Below are 18179 nucleotides of genomic sequence, written 5' to 3'. Positions count from 1 at the left end.
GTACAGGCGTCAAATTTGGATCATATGCATAGTTCCATGTTTCAAAATGAAATTTGACATTGATTTTGACCTAGTGACCTACTTTCACATTTCTCAAGCTACAGCCTTCAAATTTGGACCACATGCATAGTTTTGTGTACCGAAAAAAACTTTGACCTTCACATTGACCTAGTGACCTACTTTCACATTTTTAAGGTACAGGCTTCAAATTTGGACCACATGCATAGTTTTGTATTCCGAAATTAAATTTGACCATGATTTTGACCTAGTGACCTAATTTTACATTTCTCAAGCTACAGCCTTCAAATTTGGACCACTTGCATAGTTTTGTGTACCGAAATGAACTTTGACCTTTACATTGACCTAGTGACCTACTTTCACATTTTTAAGGTACAGGCTTCAAATTTGGACCACATGCATAGTTTTGTATTCCGAAATAAAATTTGACCTTGATTTTGACCTAGTGACCTACTTTTACATTTCTCAAGCTACAGCCTTCAAATTTGGACCACATGCATAGTTTTGTGTATGAAAATGAACTTTGACCTTTACATTGACCTAGTGACCTACTTTGACATTTTTGAAGGTACAGGCTTCAAATTTGGACCACATGCATAGTTTTGTATTCCGAAATAGAATTTGACCTTGATTTTGACCTAGTGACCTACTTTTATTTCTCAAGCTACAGCCTTCAAATTTGGACCACTTGCATAGTTTTGTGTACCGAAATGAACTTTGACCTTAAGATTGACCTAGTGACCTACTTTCACATTTCTGTAGCTACAGGCTTCAAATTTAGACAACATGCATAGGATTGTGTACCGAAACAAACTTTGACCTTGACGTTGACCTAGTGACCTACTTTCACATTTCTCAAGCTACAGCTTTGGGTATTTGGACCACATGCACAGTGATGTGTACGGAAATGAAATTTGATCTTGAGGTAGTCAGTAAGTCTTGAAATTTGGAACACTCAAAAATGGCACATTGGTGGGCGCCAAGATCACTCTGTGATCTCTTGTATTGAAATGCCTTCGAATAGTTGAACATACTGTCATGAAAAAGCTCTTGTATAAATTTGTTGTCATGTAGTGTTATAAAATTCATGTATATATTACCATTGTTATATTACATGTTTTGTCAATGTGAAAATTTGTTGAGATACAAAATTTAAAGTGTCTTCTAATTTTATTTTTTTAGCATACTCTGTTGTGTTTTGAATAAGTTATGCCTCATGTATATTGATATACTAAGAGATTTATGTAATGTATTCTTACAGAGTTTGTCAGCAATACTTCTGCCAATTCCCTGTTTATTGTTTGGTTACTGGTTGACATGGTTACCGTGGAAAATTGTGTATCCTTCACATATCTTAGATTGTTCAGCATAAATGTTTCATTAAACTTTGATAAAAGTGAATTATTAAGGAAATATTTAGCTCGATTATACGAAGTATATGGAGAGCTATCTTACTCCATCCGGCATCAGCTTCCATGCCTGCGTTCACATCGGCATATGTTCCGCGTTCACTTCTTGGTTAAAGTTTTGAAGCTTTTTCTCTTTATCCCTGTAATTACTTGATTGATTTGCTTCAAACTTGAAATAATCATGTTATTCCTCATCATCACCCACATGATATGGCACAAGGATCATAACTCTGGCACCAATATTTCATGAATTATGCCCCTGTTTAACTTAGAACTTTAGGTTAAAGTTTTGATGCACTTTCACGCTGTCTCTGTTATTACTGAATGGATTTGATTCAAAATTAAATAGTTGTTCTGAAGAACATGACCCTCATCACATATGACACGGTCTGTGTCGTGTAGATGTGTATGACATTTTTTTCAGAGATGAAAAGAGATTGGGAGCATTCTACCCACAGCCCCCAACCCCACTACACACACATGCCTTACTGTTTTGTTTCCTCTTACAAAATGGTACTGAGGATCTATTAATCACTCCAGTGATAGCTGTAGGTTTCTAAGATTTGTCTTAATTCACTGTTTTTAATCCCCCGCCACGAGCGTTGGGGGACGTAGGAATGGTCTCCGCCTGTCTGTCGGTAACAATTGTGGCCACTCCATATAACTTAAACCCCATGAAGGATTTTTATGAAACTTGGGTCAAATGATTACGTCATCAAGACAATATGCAGAACTCATGAGTCAGCCATGTTGGCTCAAGGTCAAGGTCACAACTCAAGGTCAAAGGTTTGAGCCTTCCATTTTGTGTCCGCTTTGTATCTCCTAAACCCCATGAAGGATTTTGATATGACTTGGCTGTAATATTCCCCTTATCAAGAGGATGTGCAAGACTCAAAATTCACCCATGCCAGCTCAAGGTCAAGGTCACAACTCAAATGTTTGCCATACATGGACTATAAAATATACTTAACAACGTCAGTGCTTCCACCGAATACCATCAACCCATTCAGTATCCATAACAGTGGCTGGGGATATAGCTTTCTTGCCTACCTAGCGAGGATAGCAGGCCTTTTTTTCATCAATTTGGGAATGCCACCGATACCGGTGGAATTGGGAAAATGCTCTCGGAAATTGTCTTAATTGGGACAATTTGCAAATTACCAAATTCTACATAAATGTGTTTTTGTGTGAAATATTAATGAATTGCATTTTAGTAATTGTTCAACAGTATTATAATTTACCTAAAAATACATACAAATTAGCAAAACTAGGGAAAAACCTTGTTTAAAATAGCGTGCACTAAGGTGATGTCACATAAATCTGGTACCATTGTGACGTCATAAAATTTATAAATAATGTCATGAAATACATAAACCTATTTGTCTCCACGTTCTGTTTTGAACATGATAGGCAAGAAAAATGATCTAACATGTCTGCCTGTGTAAGACTACCCTCGGGACTACCCTCCATTCCACTGTCCCTCGGGAAGGGAAAACCCCGTCTTAGACAGGCAGGCATGTAAGATCCTTATAGTCTATCAGACTGTCTTGTTTAGCATAAAAATAGAGATGTGTCTTATTGGACAGCTTTTGAAATGTTGAGTTATAAAAGTAATCTACTAGCTCTGGTACCACTTAGTACATATTTGGAGACACTTTCATGTCTTCAGTATTGATATATCTGAAAGACAAGTTTGATAGCTTTAGAATACTGAAGTTTTATCCCGTTTTACAGTAAAATGCTTAGAAAATTTTCTAACCTAACATAGCGTGAAAACAATTTTTCTGTACCGGAGCAACTGGAGGTAAAACATATATGATAACATTTTGCGTTCTTATTTCCTTAACATGTGTCAGATTTACTCTTCTGTTTGGTATAGAGATAAAATCCCTGTATATGCTGCTTCTGACAAACTGCATATTGTGTTTTCTGTGTGTATATTCTGCAGCATATTTCAACCAGAATGTGTTTGAAAGTCTTGTCATTATAGAGAGTGCTGGTGAGTAACGAATTTACATCACACTTGGTAGTCACATGATCAACTACGTTTGCTCAAATAAAGTCTGTAGGTCAGAGTAATGAGCAATTGTTATACTGCACATAACTTTTCTCTTTTTATATATCTTAATTAATGGTTGACAAGTGAGCTAGAAAGCTTATTAATTAATATGGAATCTAAAGGTCAAATGTGGCCTTTATAAAAAACTTCAAGTCCATTCTGTTTTCATTATGATTAGACTTACAACATGCATTTAGTTATATGTAAGTGTTTTCCTGTTGTAAAACATACACAACAATTTTTCTGACCCAGCTTCATCAATACATAGAAGTTATTTAAATCACCTTCACATAGATATATAGTGTACATTTGTAAAGTTGATTACGTTATATTAAATATGTATTTTGTATTGATGAAATGTTTTTGTTTATTTACAGTGTTCACTTTATGTGAAGTTTTACTCTGTAGTAGAGGACTATATCCCAAGTCTTTCCTTATAATCACCTCGGCCATCATCCTGTACACATTTCACAGGTAGGTTCACATGGCAGTCTTTATGTACACAGACACATTCACGGCCTTAGTCTAGTTTTGTACTCATTTCACAAGTAGGCTGACATTACCACTCATTTCACAGGTAGGTTCACATGACTTTAGACATAATTCTGTACACATACCACAGGTAGGCTCGCATTGCCTTGTCAATAAATTTGTATTCATTTCACAGGTAGGTTCTCATGGACTAAGTCATAATTCTGTTCACAATTCACAGTTAGGTTCACATAACCTTGGCAACCGCCTCGGTAGCCTAGTGGTAGAGCGTCCACTTCGAGTGCGGGAGGTTGTGGGTTTGATCCCCGGCCGCGTCATTCCAAAGACTTAAAAAATGGTACTAGCAGCTTCCTCGCTTGGCGCTTTGCATTAAGGGGATAGTGCTAGGACTGGTCAGCCATTATAATGTGACTGGGTGGGGTATCATGCCACGTGTCTATGGCGTGATATTCCAGTGAGGCAGCACTATAAAGTTGGGCATTGTGCTCACTGCTACAAGTAGACACCGTCATTTATATGACTGAAAAATTGTTGAAAAAGACGTTAAACCCGAACACACACACACACACACACATAACCTCGGCCATATTAAAGTTCACACCAGCTTAGCTATAATTCTGTACACATTACATAGGCAGGTCTTACACCTTAGCCATATTTAGTCTCATCATCAGAGAATTCTGGACATATTTTACACGGAGTTTCATATCACAGTAGCTATAATTCTGTTCACATGTTACATGTAGACGTGTAACCTCAGTCATGATTCTGTTCACATTTCACAGCTAAGTTCAAATCACCTTATCCATAATTCTAATCTCACGTAGATGTATCAACTCAATCATAAATTTGTACTCATTTCACATTTGGATTCATATATGTTATTCTGTTAGCTTTTCAAAAATAATTTTACAGCACTATAGCTAATATTTTAAATATCTTGGTCACTATACTGTACTTATTTCAACGGAAGGTTGAGTGTTACCTCAAACATTATCCTGTACACATTTTAGTTGAAGATTGGTTGCTACCATTGATCCCTACTCATTTACATGTTAGTTGAGTGTTATTTATCTGTGCAGATTTCACAGGCACATTTAGTAGCTGAGGTTTGTTAATTTTAAGCATTTGCATCTGGGCTGTGAGTGCTTTATGATTATTTGCCAGAGTTCAGATCGTCTTCACACTTTTAAAGCTTTTATTTTTCCTTGAAGGTTATTCACATCAAAAAAGTTATCTGCCCTGGCTACAACAGCAAGTTCCTCGATACATGTCACAAAGGCGTTGGCTGTGATCATCTACTATATGATTGGTACAGAGGACCAGCTGTCTTTATACAGATGTGTAACTCTGTATATCTTATCTGTAGTCATTGTCAGGATTACTTCCCTGGATGGACAGACTGACCACCAAGTAAAAGATGTAAGTTTGTTAACTAATACCATGAGACTAATAGACTGGTTACATTCATGCAGCTCAAATTGGAACATGTACTATGTTCATTTTGGTAGTGCAATGACTAAAGAGAGCAAACAACTTGTATTAATGAACTCTGTATTCACTGTTTGGAGAGTTTGGCCATGTCAGGCCTAAAATTTGTCCACTGGCTAAATGTAAAAATTATTTCTACATATTGTACATCACTGAAACTGTGCAAGATATCACTACAGCCATTTAAAAGCACAGAGAATCTAGTGCTTTTGAGCATTTACATGTACAGTCGAGTCCACTTAATACGAACTCGCTTGATACGAATTTTTATACGCCCGTTTGAAAAACGGGACGTATTATGGGAACGCCCCTGGCGGGCGGGCGGGCGGGCGGGCGGCGTCCACAGACCTTGTCCGGAGCATATCTTCTACATGCATGAAGGGATTTTGATGAAACTTGGCACAGTTGTTCACCATCATGAGACGGAGTGTCATGCGCAAGAACCAGGTCCCTAGGTCTAAGGTCAAGGTCACACTTAGAGGTCAAAGGTCAAATTCAAGAATGACTTTGTCCGGAGCATATCTTCTTCATGCATAGAGGGATTTTGATGAAAGTTGGCACAATTGTTCATCATCATGAGAAGGAGTGTCATGCGCAAGAACCAGGTCCCTAGGTCTAAGGTGAAGGTCACACTTAGAGGTCAAAGGATACAAGAATGAAAACTTTGTCTGGAGCATTTCTTCTTCATGCATAGAGGGATTTTGATATAACTTGGCAGAAATGTTCACCACCATGAGGCGGAGTGTCATGCGCAAGAACCAGGTCTCTAGGTCTAAGGTCAAGGTCACACTTAGAGGTCAAAGGATACAAGAATGAAAACCTTGTCCGGAGCATTTCTTCTTCATGCATAGAGGGATTTTGATATAACATGGCACAAATGTTCACCACCACGAGACGTAGTGTCATGCGCAAGAACCAGGTCCCTAGGTCTAAGGTCAAGGTCACACTTAGAGGCCAAAGGTCAGATACAAGAATGACTTTGTCCGAAGCATTTCTTCTTCATGCATGGAGGGATTTTGATGTAACTTGACACAATTATACATCATCATGAGACGAAGTGTCATGTGCAGTTCCCTTCTTTAGAATTACTTCCCTTTGTTGTTACTATAAATAGCTTATATTGTAAGTTTTTTATTACTAGTCGTAGGGAAAAAATCGAGACCACTTTTCTGTAGTACAACATGCATGCTACATCCAATTTTGAGGTGTATTTTGACCAGTCTCTACCTGGTAAAGATTTTTGTGAGGACTTACATTTTTTTTTTTTTTGATTTTTTTTTTTTTTTTTTTTTTTTTTTTTTTTTTTTTTAAAGATTAACTTCCCTTAGTTGTTACTATAAATAACTTATATTGTAACTTTTTTATAATTGAGCATAGGGAAAAACCAAGACCACTTTTCTGTGGTACAACATAGATGTTACTTTCCAATTTTAGGTGTATTTTAAGGTATCTCTACCTGGTAAGGAGTTTTTTTGTGGACTAAGAAAAACAAAACACTTAGTTATTACAAAAATTACCACAAAATTAAAATTCCATTTGCAAATACAGGTGCTAGAGTAAAGAAATTTGCTGTGACGGGCGTATATTGTGACATTCTTGCACTCTTGTTGGCTATAACGAACAAAATCCGGATTCCCTGGCTGAGTCCTTATATTTCTTTGTAAAATTATTTCGGTAATAGCGAACTCGCTTCATACGAATTTTCAGGAGAAACGAACACATTTTGAGATCCAATGAGTTAAAATGTTATAAAATTCCATTTTTTGATACGAACTAATTTTAGAAGTCGGCGGCCATTTTTTTTTGCTACACTTGATTTTTTAACAGTTTGAATCTGTACAATGCTGATATTTAATCAAAGTGATTATCACCTGTAATCGATAAATACATAGTAAAGAGTTTAACACTATGAATGCAGTTATTTTATTCATTACAATCGAGTCCAATTAATAATGTCTTTAGCAGTTGAGCGATAATCACTTTCATTTATACACCTGTCCATGAAAATATAATTTCATTGTATGTTTTAGGACCATGTTGTGTACTTTTAGTATCAAAAATGGCTACGTCTAAGTCTAGCATAAAAAGAAAAGCAATTTCTTTCAAATATTGTTAAGAACTAGAGGAATTTGGGAATCAGAAACTAAATAATAGTAAAATTCAACCAAAAAATACCTGTCTTTTCAAGTAAAAAATTGAAATACCATGTGTAAAGTACCTGTTGCAAAAATGCATTAACGTATACACGTTACTGTATTTCTATGTATCTATATGGGCTAAATCTATATGTGCTATAAACACTTGATAATTCAATATATTTGTACATTAAATTTTATTTTCATACATTTTTACGTGTTTAAGTATGAATTTTGTTGAGTTATTTTATTGTAACCTGAATACACTCACTTAGTCAGTTTAAAACTACCAATGAAAATTTACTCACTGCTGTATTTTAATTTATCGTAAGCTATTCATCGGCGATACCGGTGATACTGCCCAACCTGCTTGGGCAAATTATCCGGCATCATGCATTCGTTAATACGAACACATTTCCCAGGTCCCGAAGAGTTCGTATAAAGCGAGTTTGACTGTATATGAGACACAGTTGCCATTAAAAACCTTTATCATTGATTTAGCATGGATATATTAAGAGAAAAAATTACTTTGTCTGATATTTACTTTGCCTGTTAACATCATTATACTTTTTAATGCTGAATAACTGATTGCCATTCCAGGTCTTGTACAACATTATAGCTTTATGTGTTGCCATAGTGATCAACAGCAATCCCATACTGCATCTGTTGTGTGTATATGTATTATGGGAGGAGCCAACTACCACTGATATATTAGGTATAGTATATACTGAACTTTGTATATGTGTAATGTTGATTGATTTTTAATTGCACATTACAGTTCACCTTTTTAGCAATCATTATTAAACTCACACAGAGTGTACAGAGTTCAGATGTCCAAAAGTTAAATTTAAACATTTCTAAATAACACCAAGTTATTGATCTTCTCAGAGCAATATTTGTGAAAACCTCTACCAAATACCTTCAAGCCAGGTTGATTTGTTTGAAAACGCGGCCGCCTATGGCTATATTGAAACCTTTAAATATTTTCTTACTGGAAACCACTGGCTCTATCAAAAATAATCTCATACAAATATTCCTTGGGTTACCTCTTTCCAAGTTCCTTGGGTCATTTCTCTTTGTTGAAAAAGATAGCCACAAGGGAGTGGGGCATATTTTAATTATATGGGGCTGAAACAGAAACTGCTGGCTGCATTTCAAAATCGTTTCACATACCAGTAAATGTTCTTAGTTGGCCTAGCAAAATTGCTTAAGCCAGCTGTGAAACTCAGGTGAACCACCTAGGACCATCACTGCCTTCTTGTTGCAAAATAATATTTCTCCATAGTAAATTTTAAGGTCTTTTCTAATAGTCAATAATAAATGACATTCAACATAAGAAGTTAGACTGCTGTAACTTTGTTGTTATTAAAGCTGTGATAATGAAACTTGCAGTGCCCTATATAAACAATTCAATATGCTAGTTGAATGTTGTTGGATCTAAGAGATGCTTGCCTTGTTTTATTTTATACATACAGGTACATAGAAACACAGGTTAGGAAATTGTGCAGTGTCTAGGTGAGCAATTGAATGCCACCATGGACCCATTACAGTCAAACATGTCTATAAAGACCTTGGGAGAGCCAAAATGTGGTTTTTAGTGGGAAGTTGTCTTTATTCACAGGTTAAAATACACTGTAAATGTTAAAATGGGAAACAAAACATGTGGTCTTTAGAGCCAGGTGGTCTCTATTCAAAGGTGGTCTTTAACACAGGTTTGACTGTATATTTCAGGTTTAATTTTGTTGTGTCTTTGCCATTGTAGGTTTAAGTGTGATGGTTAGTGGTGCTTCTGTAGTGGTTGTTGGGTCCCTACAGCTACCAGATGGTTCGGTACTAGCAGCACGGCAGGTTGGAGCTGTCTGTGCAAGCATGGGAGTCCTTATCCTGGTTCTACAACCACAGATAACTCTAGCTTGGTAAGTAGGATATGGATATCAGCAATAGTTACCTCCCCTGAGAAGTTATGATTACACATGAAGAAAAGAATACTTTGATATGTTTAGTATGTGATAGAATTTGATGACAAGTGAGATTTATATCAATAATGATCCAGAAAACTAATGAGATTTTGTTTTTCCAGGTTGAGTTTATTACAGTGGGGTGATCTTGCCAGTGTGGTCCTTATAGCCTGGGTATTGCTGTCCAGCAGACAATTCTCTGTGAATGAGTTATACACACAGGCAGCTATAACGGGCATATGTCCAGGCATTAGAATGTCTATGTTGGTAAGTTACTTGAGGATCATATCATACTGATATACATTGGGGAGATCAAATAGTACAGCTTTAATCTGTTGTAACCCTTACATTGGCATCGGTGTTTGTATTTGCCTTTATGTCTGCCTCGAAAGTATGTTTAGTATGTATGCAGGTTTCTGAAAAACTTTTCTGATTTCAAAGAAGACTTTGGCATCATGGCGTTTCCTTGCACTGGGCAAGTTGTGTAACTCAAGTTGACATTTTGTCAAAATTATGACCCTTTAACATTAAATCAGTTTTAATGAAAGTTAACATGTTAGCAGTTGTCTTGAAATTTTGATGGAAGTCTTGCATGTTAGCAGGTTCTAAAAAACTACTACACCAAATGCTTTCAAACACCACAAAAGTCTCCAACATCATGAGATGATCCCACAGACCAGGTCTCATAAGTCTGGGTTACATTTTGTCAAAATTAGACTCCTTTTTAACAGTGGAAGTTTTAGTTGTAAACAGAGTATTAGGTGATAATGTTTGTATGAAAGAGCACTAAAGGGATTATTTTCTCGTAGTAGAATGTCTATGCATTGTTTGGGCAGATTTATAGGGATATGACCTCACAGATTTCAACTTTGCAAGATAAAATGAATGGGAATTCTGTTGGGATTAAAATCATGTATTGACACCACAAAATCTGGATAAATTAGTGCCCCACAGATATTGATTTCAAAGTGTAGAAATGATTTTAAAAAAGAAATTGTTGCTGATATAGTTTTTTTTACTACAACAGGGAAGCTTTCAGAGTGAACTGGGTATTGCCCCATCATTTTGGTTTGAATCAGGTATTGGCTTAACTGCATAGGGTATTCAAAAACCAGTTACCCCATGTTTTTTCCATTAACTAGATATCCATGCATTTCAGTGGGAGCTTATTAATCCCCCGCCGTGGCGGAGGGATTATAGGAATGGTCTGCGTCCGTCCGTCCGTCCTTCCGTCCGTAACAAATTCGTGTCCGGTCCATATCTCCTAAACCTCTTGAAGGATTTTCATGAAACTTGGGTCAAATGATCACCTCATCAAGACGATGTGCAGAACCCATGAGTCAGCCTTGTCGGTTCAAGGTCAAGGTCACAACTCAAGGTCAAAGGTTTGAGCCTGCCATTTTGTGTCCGCTCTATATCTCCTAAACCCCTTGAAGGAATTTTATAAAACTTGGGTCAAATGATCACCTCATCAAGTTGATGTGCAGAACCCATGAGTCAGCCATGCCGGCTCAAGGTCAAGGTCACAACTCGAGGTCAAAGGTTTGAGCCTTCCATTTTGTGTCCGCTCTATATCTCTTAAACCCCTTGAAGGAATTTTATAAAACTTGGGTCAAATGATCACCTCATCAAGACAATGTGCAGAACCCATGAGTCAGTCATGCCGGCTCAAGGTTAAGGTCACAACTTAGGGTCAAAGGTTTGAACCTTCCATTTTGTGTCCGCTCTATATCTCTTAACCCCTTGAAGGATTTTCATCAAACTTGGGTCAAACGATCACCTCATCAAGGCGATGTGCAGAACTTATGAGTCAGCCATGTCAGCTCAAGGTCAAGGTCACAACTAAGGGTCGAAGGTTTGAGCCTTCCATTTCGTGTCCACTCTGTATCTCCTTAACCCCTTGAAGGATTTTCATCAAACTTTGGTCAAATGATCACCTCATCAAGAACTCATGAGTCAGCCATATCAACTCAAGGTCAAGGTCACAACTGAAGGTCAAAGGTTTCAGCTCTGTATCTCCTAAACCCCTTGAAGGATTTTCATGAAACTTTGGTCAAATGATCACCTCATCAAGACGATGTGCAGAATTCATGAGTCAGCCGTGTCAGTTCAAGGTCAAGACCACTGTGGGAGACATATTGATTTACTCCAGTCTGTGTGTCTGTCTGTGTGTGTGTGTCTGTCTGTCACAAAGCTTGTCCGCACTCTAAGTCAAACATTTCTCATCCGATCTTCACCAGACTTCAACAAAATGTGCCAAATCGGCCTAGGCACTTCGGAATTATGGCCCTTGAATTACCAAAAAACACTCAGATTTCTTGCGCATTTTTGACCCCAAGCCGGCGCCTATACTACTTTTAAAAGTAGTAGTATAGGCGTCCTTTTGGTGTCAAGAAAGCGCATGCACATGTGGATTAAGTAAACAGTATATAAAGACTGACTTACTATTTAGATGATTAGGCAGTTGTGAGAGACATGCGCTTTTCTCAAAAGCATCTCTAGTTTTTCATGGTTTCAACACAAATGAAACTGTAGCACATAGAAATAAATAAAATAAAAGATACTTGATCACTATGTATATTCAGTTGAACTATCCGCAGTTTAATACTTGTCCATTCGCTTAAAAGTTTTTTTATTGACACGGTCACCAGACTGCACAAATTTTGTCAACATTCTTACTGCAAATAATACATTGCACAAGCCAATATAATGTCATTCAAAATACTGTTTCATTCCAGTTTCGATGCCATAGTGCATGTAGACCCTTTATGTTCATTGCATTCTTGATACATATCAATAAATTTAGATATTTTCAAACTCCACTGCCGTAAAATTCTGTGGGCCATTTACGATGATACGCATACAGATGAGAATGGGTTTTTTTGGTTATACATATAAATTTTGATACACATTAAAAATTCTATCAATTAATTGAGTATTTACACAAATACACAGCTTATCTGTTGCTCTGAACAAGTTAAAAAATGACTTGTATCTATATCTTAATAATGATAATTATTCCTAAGTTCTATATTTCTGTTTTATTTCAGCTGTATACATACACAGATGAGAGTCCTACCTGGGCTGTGATTGGTCGAAGTTGTCTCTATATCCCAGCATGCATCTGTATTGTGTCTCTGCTGTTTATATTCCTAAAAATTGATACAGCACAAAAACAACTGGAGAAAAATTTACTTACATTGTAAGTGGAACATTATATTGAACTTTATAAATTCATTAAAGTGTCTTGTTTGATTATGCCTGTGATATTTTGACAATCAGTGTAGTGATCTAGAATTTGTTCCTTTGAAGTGTTGTCTAAAGTAGTTTTGGCTTAAAGCTGGATCAAGGGGCTGTATACTTAAAAGTGTATTCAGATCGGTAAAATTTCTTCTTGATTTGTTAATTGAAGGTAGGACAGATTTAGATATAACTTTGTATTTTAATACTATGTAATAGTAAAAGCGCTTTTATCAGCTTTGATACATGATAAATGAAATTTTCATAAAATTGAATAGTTTGCTGTCTTTGACTTACCTAGGTAAGAATTTCAAATATTAAATCAATGATTACTGACCTAGATAGTTAGAAATAAAGACGCACAGTTACTGGGAAATCATCAGGCTGCTTGGCCCAGTGCTTGATGTCATGGACTTTGAATTTCCTCCCGTCACCACTGTGGGTTCAAAACTTTACTTTAGATGTAGAATTCTTTTATATAAGGCAGGCATTCAGGAAAGTCATTGCTTTTACCAAGGCACTTGGCAATGACTGAAATAAAGCCAGAAGGGTCCTTCAACCATCAAAAGCTATAAAGCCTCACTATGATCTCCTTGTGTCGGATTGCCTTAAAAATGAAAAAAAAACTGCGAAATCATTTATGATCATTTGAGCCGCGCCATGAGAAAACCAACATAGTGGGTGTGCGACCAGCATGGATCCAGACCACCCTGCGCATCCGTGCAGTCTGGTCAGGATCCATGCTGTTCGCTTTTAAAGCCTACTGCAATTAGAGAAACCATTAGCGAACAGCATGGATCCTGACCAGACTGCGCGGATGCGCAGGCTGGTCTGGATCCATGCTGGTCGCAAATCCACTATGTTGGTTTTCTCATGGCACGGCTCATTTGTTACATTTTTTGGTTTCAGATTTTTCATTTGGACATGTATTCATTGATTTCCAAAAAGCAAGAAATAGGAATTTTACTTTTCTTAAATTGACAAATCCAGGAAGTTCACAAAAGTTAGTTCCCCTCAAATATTGATTTCACTGTATATCTACTGTTTATACATGACTCAAAGTCTTTGCTCACAAAATGTATGTACTGTTGTTGCAACTGAGTTAGTATAATAAACTGAAAAGATATTGTCAGTTATAACACAGCCCTAAGTATTGAGAGCTGTTCTTGTTTTGGTCATATTTCTTGAAAAAAAAATGCAGTAATGTCTTCAGCATTTGTAAATTAGGCACTGATAAAAATGGGATGTATTGGGGTAATCAATAATTCCATTTAATAATGTGAAAAAAAGATTTTAAATGCTTATAGTTTAGATAGAGTGTTTGCCATTCAGAAAGTGTTTGTCAGACTGATATTTTATCATGCTTTATCTTTTGCTTACAGATGCTGCTGTCTTGGGGTACTTTCCACCCTGTTGCTATTTTTAGACATGGGAATCCGTGACAAGAATGAGGCTTTTATGTCACTTCCTGCTTGGAAACTGTCCTTGGTGACAACAGGGCTAGTCAGCTTTTCCCTGAAAATACTCTCAACTACACAGGTATTCAGTGTTACGATAAACTCATTGTATCACTGTGTAATAAGTGCTGTTAATAAATATTTCCTGTTTTGATTATTAGCTCACCTGAGCCAAAGGCTCATGGTGAGCTTTTGTGACCGCTCAATGTCTGTCCTCCGTCGTGCGTCCGTCAACATTTTCAAAAAAAATCTTCTTCTTGAAAACCACTGGGTAGAATTACACCAATCTTCACAGGAATGATCCCCTTTCAAAATTGTTCAAAGGATTTAATTCCATGCAGAACTCTGGTTGTCATGGCAACCAAAAGGAAAAACTTTAAAAATCTTCTTGTCCAAAACCGCAAGGCATAAGTCCTTGATATTTGGCTTGTGACATCATCTTATGGTCCTCTATCAAGATTGTTCAAATTGTGCCCCTGGGGTGAAAAGAGGCCCCGCCCCGGGGGTCGTAACTTTTACATAGACTTATATAGGAAAAAATCTTTAAAAATAGTCTTGTCTAAAACCACAAGACCTAGGGCTTTGATATTTTGTATGTAGCATTGCCTTATGGTTCTCTACCAAAGTTGTTCAAATTATACCCCTGGGATGAAAAAAAGCCCTGCCCCGGGGGGTCTCAAGTTTTACATAGACTGATATAGGAATTTTTTAAAAAAAATCTTCTTGCCTGAAACTGCAAAGCCTAGGCTTTTGATATTTGGTATGTTGCCTTTCCTAGTGTTTCTCTACCAAAATTGTTCAAATTTTGTCCCTGGGGTGAAAAGAGGCCCTGCCCTGGGGTTACCAAGTTTAACATAGACTTATTTAGGAAAAAAAATTAAAGATCTTCTTGTCTGAAAGTTCAAGGCCTAGGCCTTTGATATTTGGTATGTAGCATTGCCTGGTGGATCTCTAACAAGTTTGTTCAAATTATGCCCCTGGGATGAAAAGAGGCCCCACCCTGGGGGTCATTTGTTATAATTATGAGTTATACAGGAAAAATTACTTTACAAATTTTCAGATCATATTTCCTAGACTGTTTAATTATAATTACCTGATGACCCTAAGGGATTAGGGATCACTTGACTGTAACCTTGACCTACTGACCTACTTTCTTGTTTTTTTTAAGATACAGCCTTGAAATTTGGATGACATGTACAGTTAAACACATAGATCTTAAAACTGACTCAGTTACCATGAATGTGATCTACTGACCTACCTTCTTAATATTTTAGCAGCAGTTTGCCATTTGAAACATGTGGCTCATATTACTCAGGTGAGGGATCCAGGGTCATCATGACCCTCTTGTTGTACTGAGTTGAACTTTATCATTACACAGTACCAAACACGCTAAGATATTATGTAGGGATTTTTGACAACTAATCTAGTACAGGTAGTAGTGTGATGATTACATAGGTAGGTGCAGATCTGTCTGATGATTTGATTAAACAACATAAATACGAGGGAGTTTTCACTGTTTTGAGAAAAATTTATTTGTTCATTAGAGCACAGGAGTGTGAAATTCTATCAGTAAGACTCCAGAAGTCTTATTTAAAAAAAAAAAGTACCCCCTATATATAAAATAAATGTTATGGGGTACTTTTAAAACAAAAATAGACTTCTGGAGTCTTATTGATAGAATTTCAGGCTCCTGTGGTTAGCGTGTATGTAGTTTGTTATGTTGTAAGCTGTCCCCTTTATGTAATTGTTTGTTTGTTTGTTTTGGGTTTAACGCCGTTTTTCAACAGTATTTCAGTCATGTAACGGCGGGCAGTTAACCTAACCAGTATTCCTGAATTCTGTACCAGTACAAACCTGTTCTCCGCAAGTAACTGCCAACTTCCCCACATGAATCAGTGGTGGAGGACTAATGATTTTAGACACAGTGTCGTTTATCAAATAGTCACGGAGAACATACGCCCCGCCCGAGGATCGAACTCGTGACCCCGAGATCCTTTGACCAACGCTCTTACCTACTGAGCTAAGCGGGCGGGCAGTTTATGTAATTGAATCAGTGCTGAAAATGGTGATAATTCATTTCCTTTTGAACTTAATTCCAGCCATTCAGAAATGTAAAAGAATTTCAAAACACCCTTTATAAAATATTTTCTGGTTTCAGGATCTGTTGATACCTCTAGTGGAAGAGAAGAAGGAAAAAGAAGTTCCACGTCTCCCTTTGATAGGAAATATATCTAGTATTCTCACATTCCTTCTTGCCTGTATACAGGCACCTGTTCATGGCATATTGTATGACATTTGGGTAAGTAAATCTCAGTTTGATTTGTTTGCAAAACTCTAAATAGAAATGATCATGGTAACTAAGTTTGTACCAGTTCTTGAAAGGTAAGTTTTTCCATGTATGAATCTTTGAGAAAAATGTTTCTCTGACTTTGTAATACCATCAGAGAGCAATGTAAATTATTTTAACAATCATTGATTTTTTTTGTTGAATATGGCATGCAAGATAACTGTTTTTATGTGCAGACTGGAATAATCTTCTCTCTGGTAATTGTTTAATTAGTAACTCAACAGAGCCTTGTTACCACCTAACCAGTTACCCTTGAGCTGGATATTCCCATCTGTACCTTGAACCAGTGAAAGATTATTTTAATCTGACTTGAGACTCGTATTACTCAGGTGAGCGTGATTTGGAGATAACTTCTCAGCCCTTTAGATACAGTTATAGATTCTTGTAATCCATGATAGTGCAGTTTGGTAAAATGTCAAAACAAACCTTTCTTTTTCAGTGTTGTGGAGCAACATTTATCCTGTTGTGTTTACAGAAAGATAGAAGACTTTTTTACAACATTAAACAAGAGAACCAAATAGTGCCGACTATATTTATGTGTATCGCAATATTATACTGCTCCAGTATAGTGCATAGTGATTTATGGAGCTCTGGCGGTTTGTCGTTCCTACGTTCAATAGTAGAAATACTGTCAATACTGTCTGTTTTGCCCATGTTTTATGTACTGTGGGGAATATTATGGCATTCTGCACTTGTTTTATCAGAACAAGTGGTTGTGTTTTTGTTACCATTGAATGCAGTGTATTTATTGTATGGCAGTTCATATACGAGTCAGGCGTTAGCTGTGGTTGGACTGTACTCCGGTATTTGGATGATGATTATGAAACTGCCGCTTAATCCATATAAGGCAATTGACAGATGACGATGCAAATAAAAGTAGTTCTTGTTAGACTACTGTAAAAACGAGAAGTGCTACCTGATATTAAATAATTGTGTCGTAGCTGGTTGAGAAATAGTGCTCAAGGATGGCAGTATAGCTAAAAGCAGACAGCTGAACCAAGGATTTTATAAAGTATTGTAATATTCTCTGTGACTTAAATGACTTTTAATGAAAGTCATTTGAAATGGCTTAAAGGAGTCAACAGAATAACAAATAATGTGAAGTTTAGGAGAATAGTTACATACTCAAAGACTCAAAGGTTGAAATTGACAGATGGTTCAAGAATTGTTCTAATTGTATTTTACAAAACTTCAAGATATACTATAAAAATGTGACCAGTAGGATGGTGTGATTGTTTTTTTTTTTGCTAGACTGATCTAAAATTTTTAGATCTTGAGCAAGATTTTATAATGGGACTTTATGGGAAATTATAGCCTTCATGACATTTTTACATGCAAAGAAAATTCTAAAAAGTGTATTTTAATGGAACATCTCACTATTTTAATTATTCATAATTTCTATTATAATTTAAATGAAATGTGTAAGTCCATGTGCTTATTTGTGAGATAGTAACCATTGATCAACCTTTACCATTTATTACTCGAAGGGGTGTTCATTACTGACTGAATAGCGAACAGTGCAGACCATGATCAGCCTGTACGTAAGTGCAGGCTGATCTTGGGTCTGCATTGG

At 36.7% G+C, this 18179-nt stretch overlaps 1 protein-coding gene across 1 annotated transcript in view; it reads left to right on the top strand.

Annotated features, from left to right (window-relative positions):
• Positions 1-17827, top strand: part of LOC123543432 (uncharacterized) — a 31077-nt gene extending 13250 nt beyond the window's left edge. The window contains exons 10-20 of the mRNA XM_045329500.2: positions 1280-1356; positions 3284-3426; positions 3864-3960; positions 5193-5400; positions 8205-8319; positions 9367-9520; positions 9685-9829; positions 12613-12764; positions 14185-14341; positions 16418-16558; positions 17046-17827. Coding sequence (XP_045185435.2) covers positions 1280-1356; positions 3284-3426; positions 3864-3960; positions 5193-5400; positions 8205-8319; positions 9367-9520; positions 9685-9829; positions 12613-12764; positions 14185-14341; positions 16418-16558; positions 17046-17468 — 1812 coding nt within the window. The 3' untranslated portion in view covers positions 17469-17827. The remainder of the gene's footprint in view (positions 1-1279; positions 1357-3283; positions 3427-3863; positions 3961-5192; positions 5401-8204; positions 8320-9366; positions 9521-9684; positions 9830-12612; positions 12765-14184; positions 14342-16417; positions 16559-17045) is intronic.
• The last annotated feature ends 352 nt before the right edge of the window (positions 17828-18179 follow it).

This window comes from Mercenaria mercenaria, chromosome 4, assembly GCF_021730395.1.
Source record: "Mercenaria mercenaria strain notata chromosome 4, MADL_Memer_1, whole genome shotgun sequence".
Classification (NCBI taxonomy): Eukaryota; Metazoa; Mollusca; class Bivalvia; order Venerida; family Veneridae; genus Mercenaria; species Mercenaria mercenaria.
Note: the sequence above shows the minus strand (reverse complement) of the source record. Positions and strands in the feature narration are given on the sequence as shown.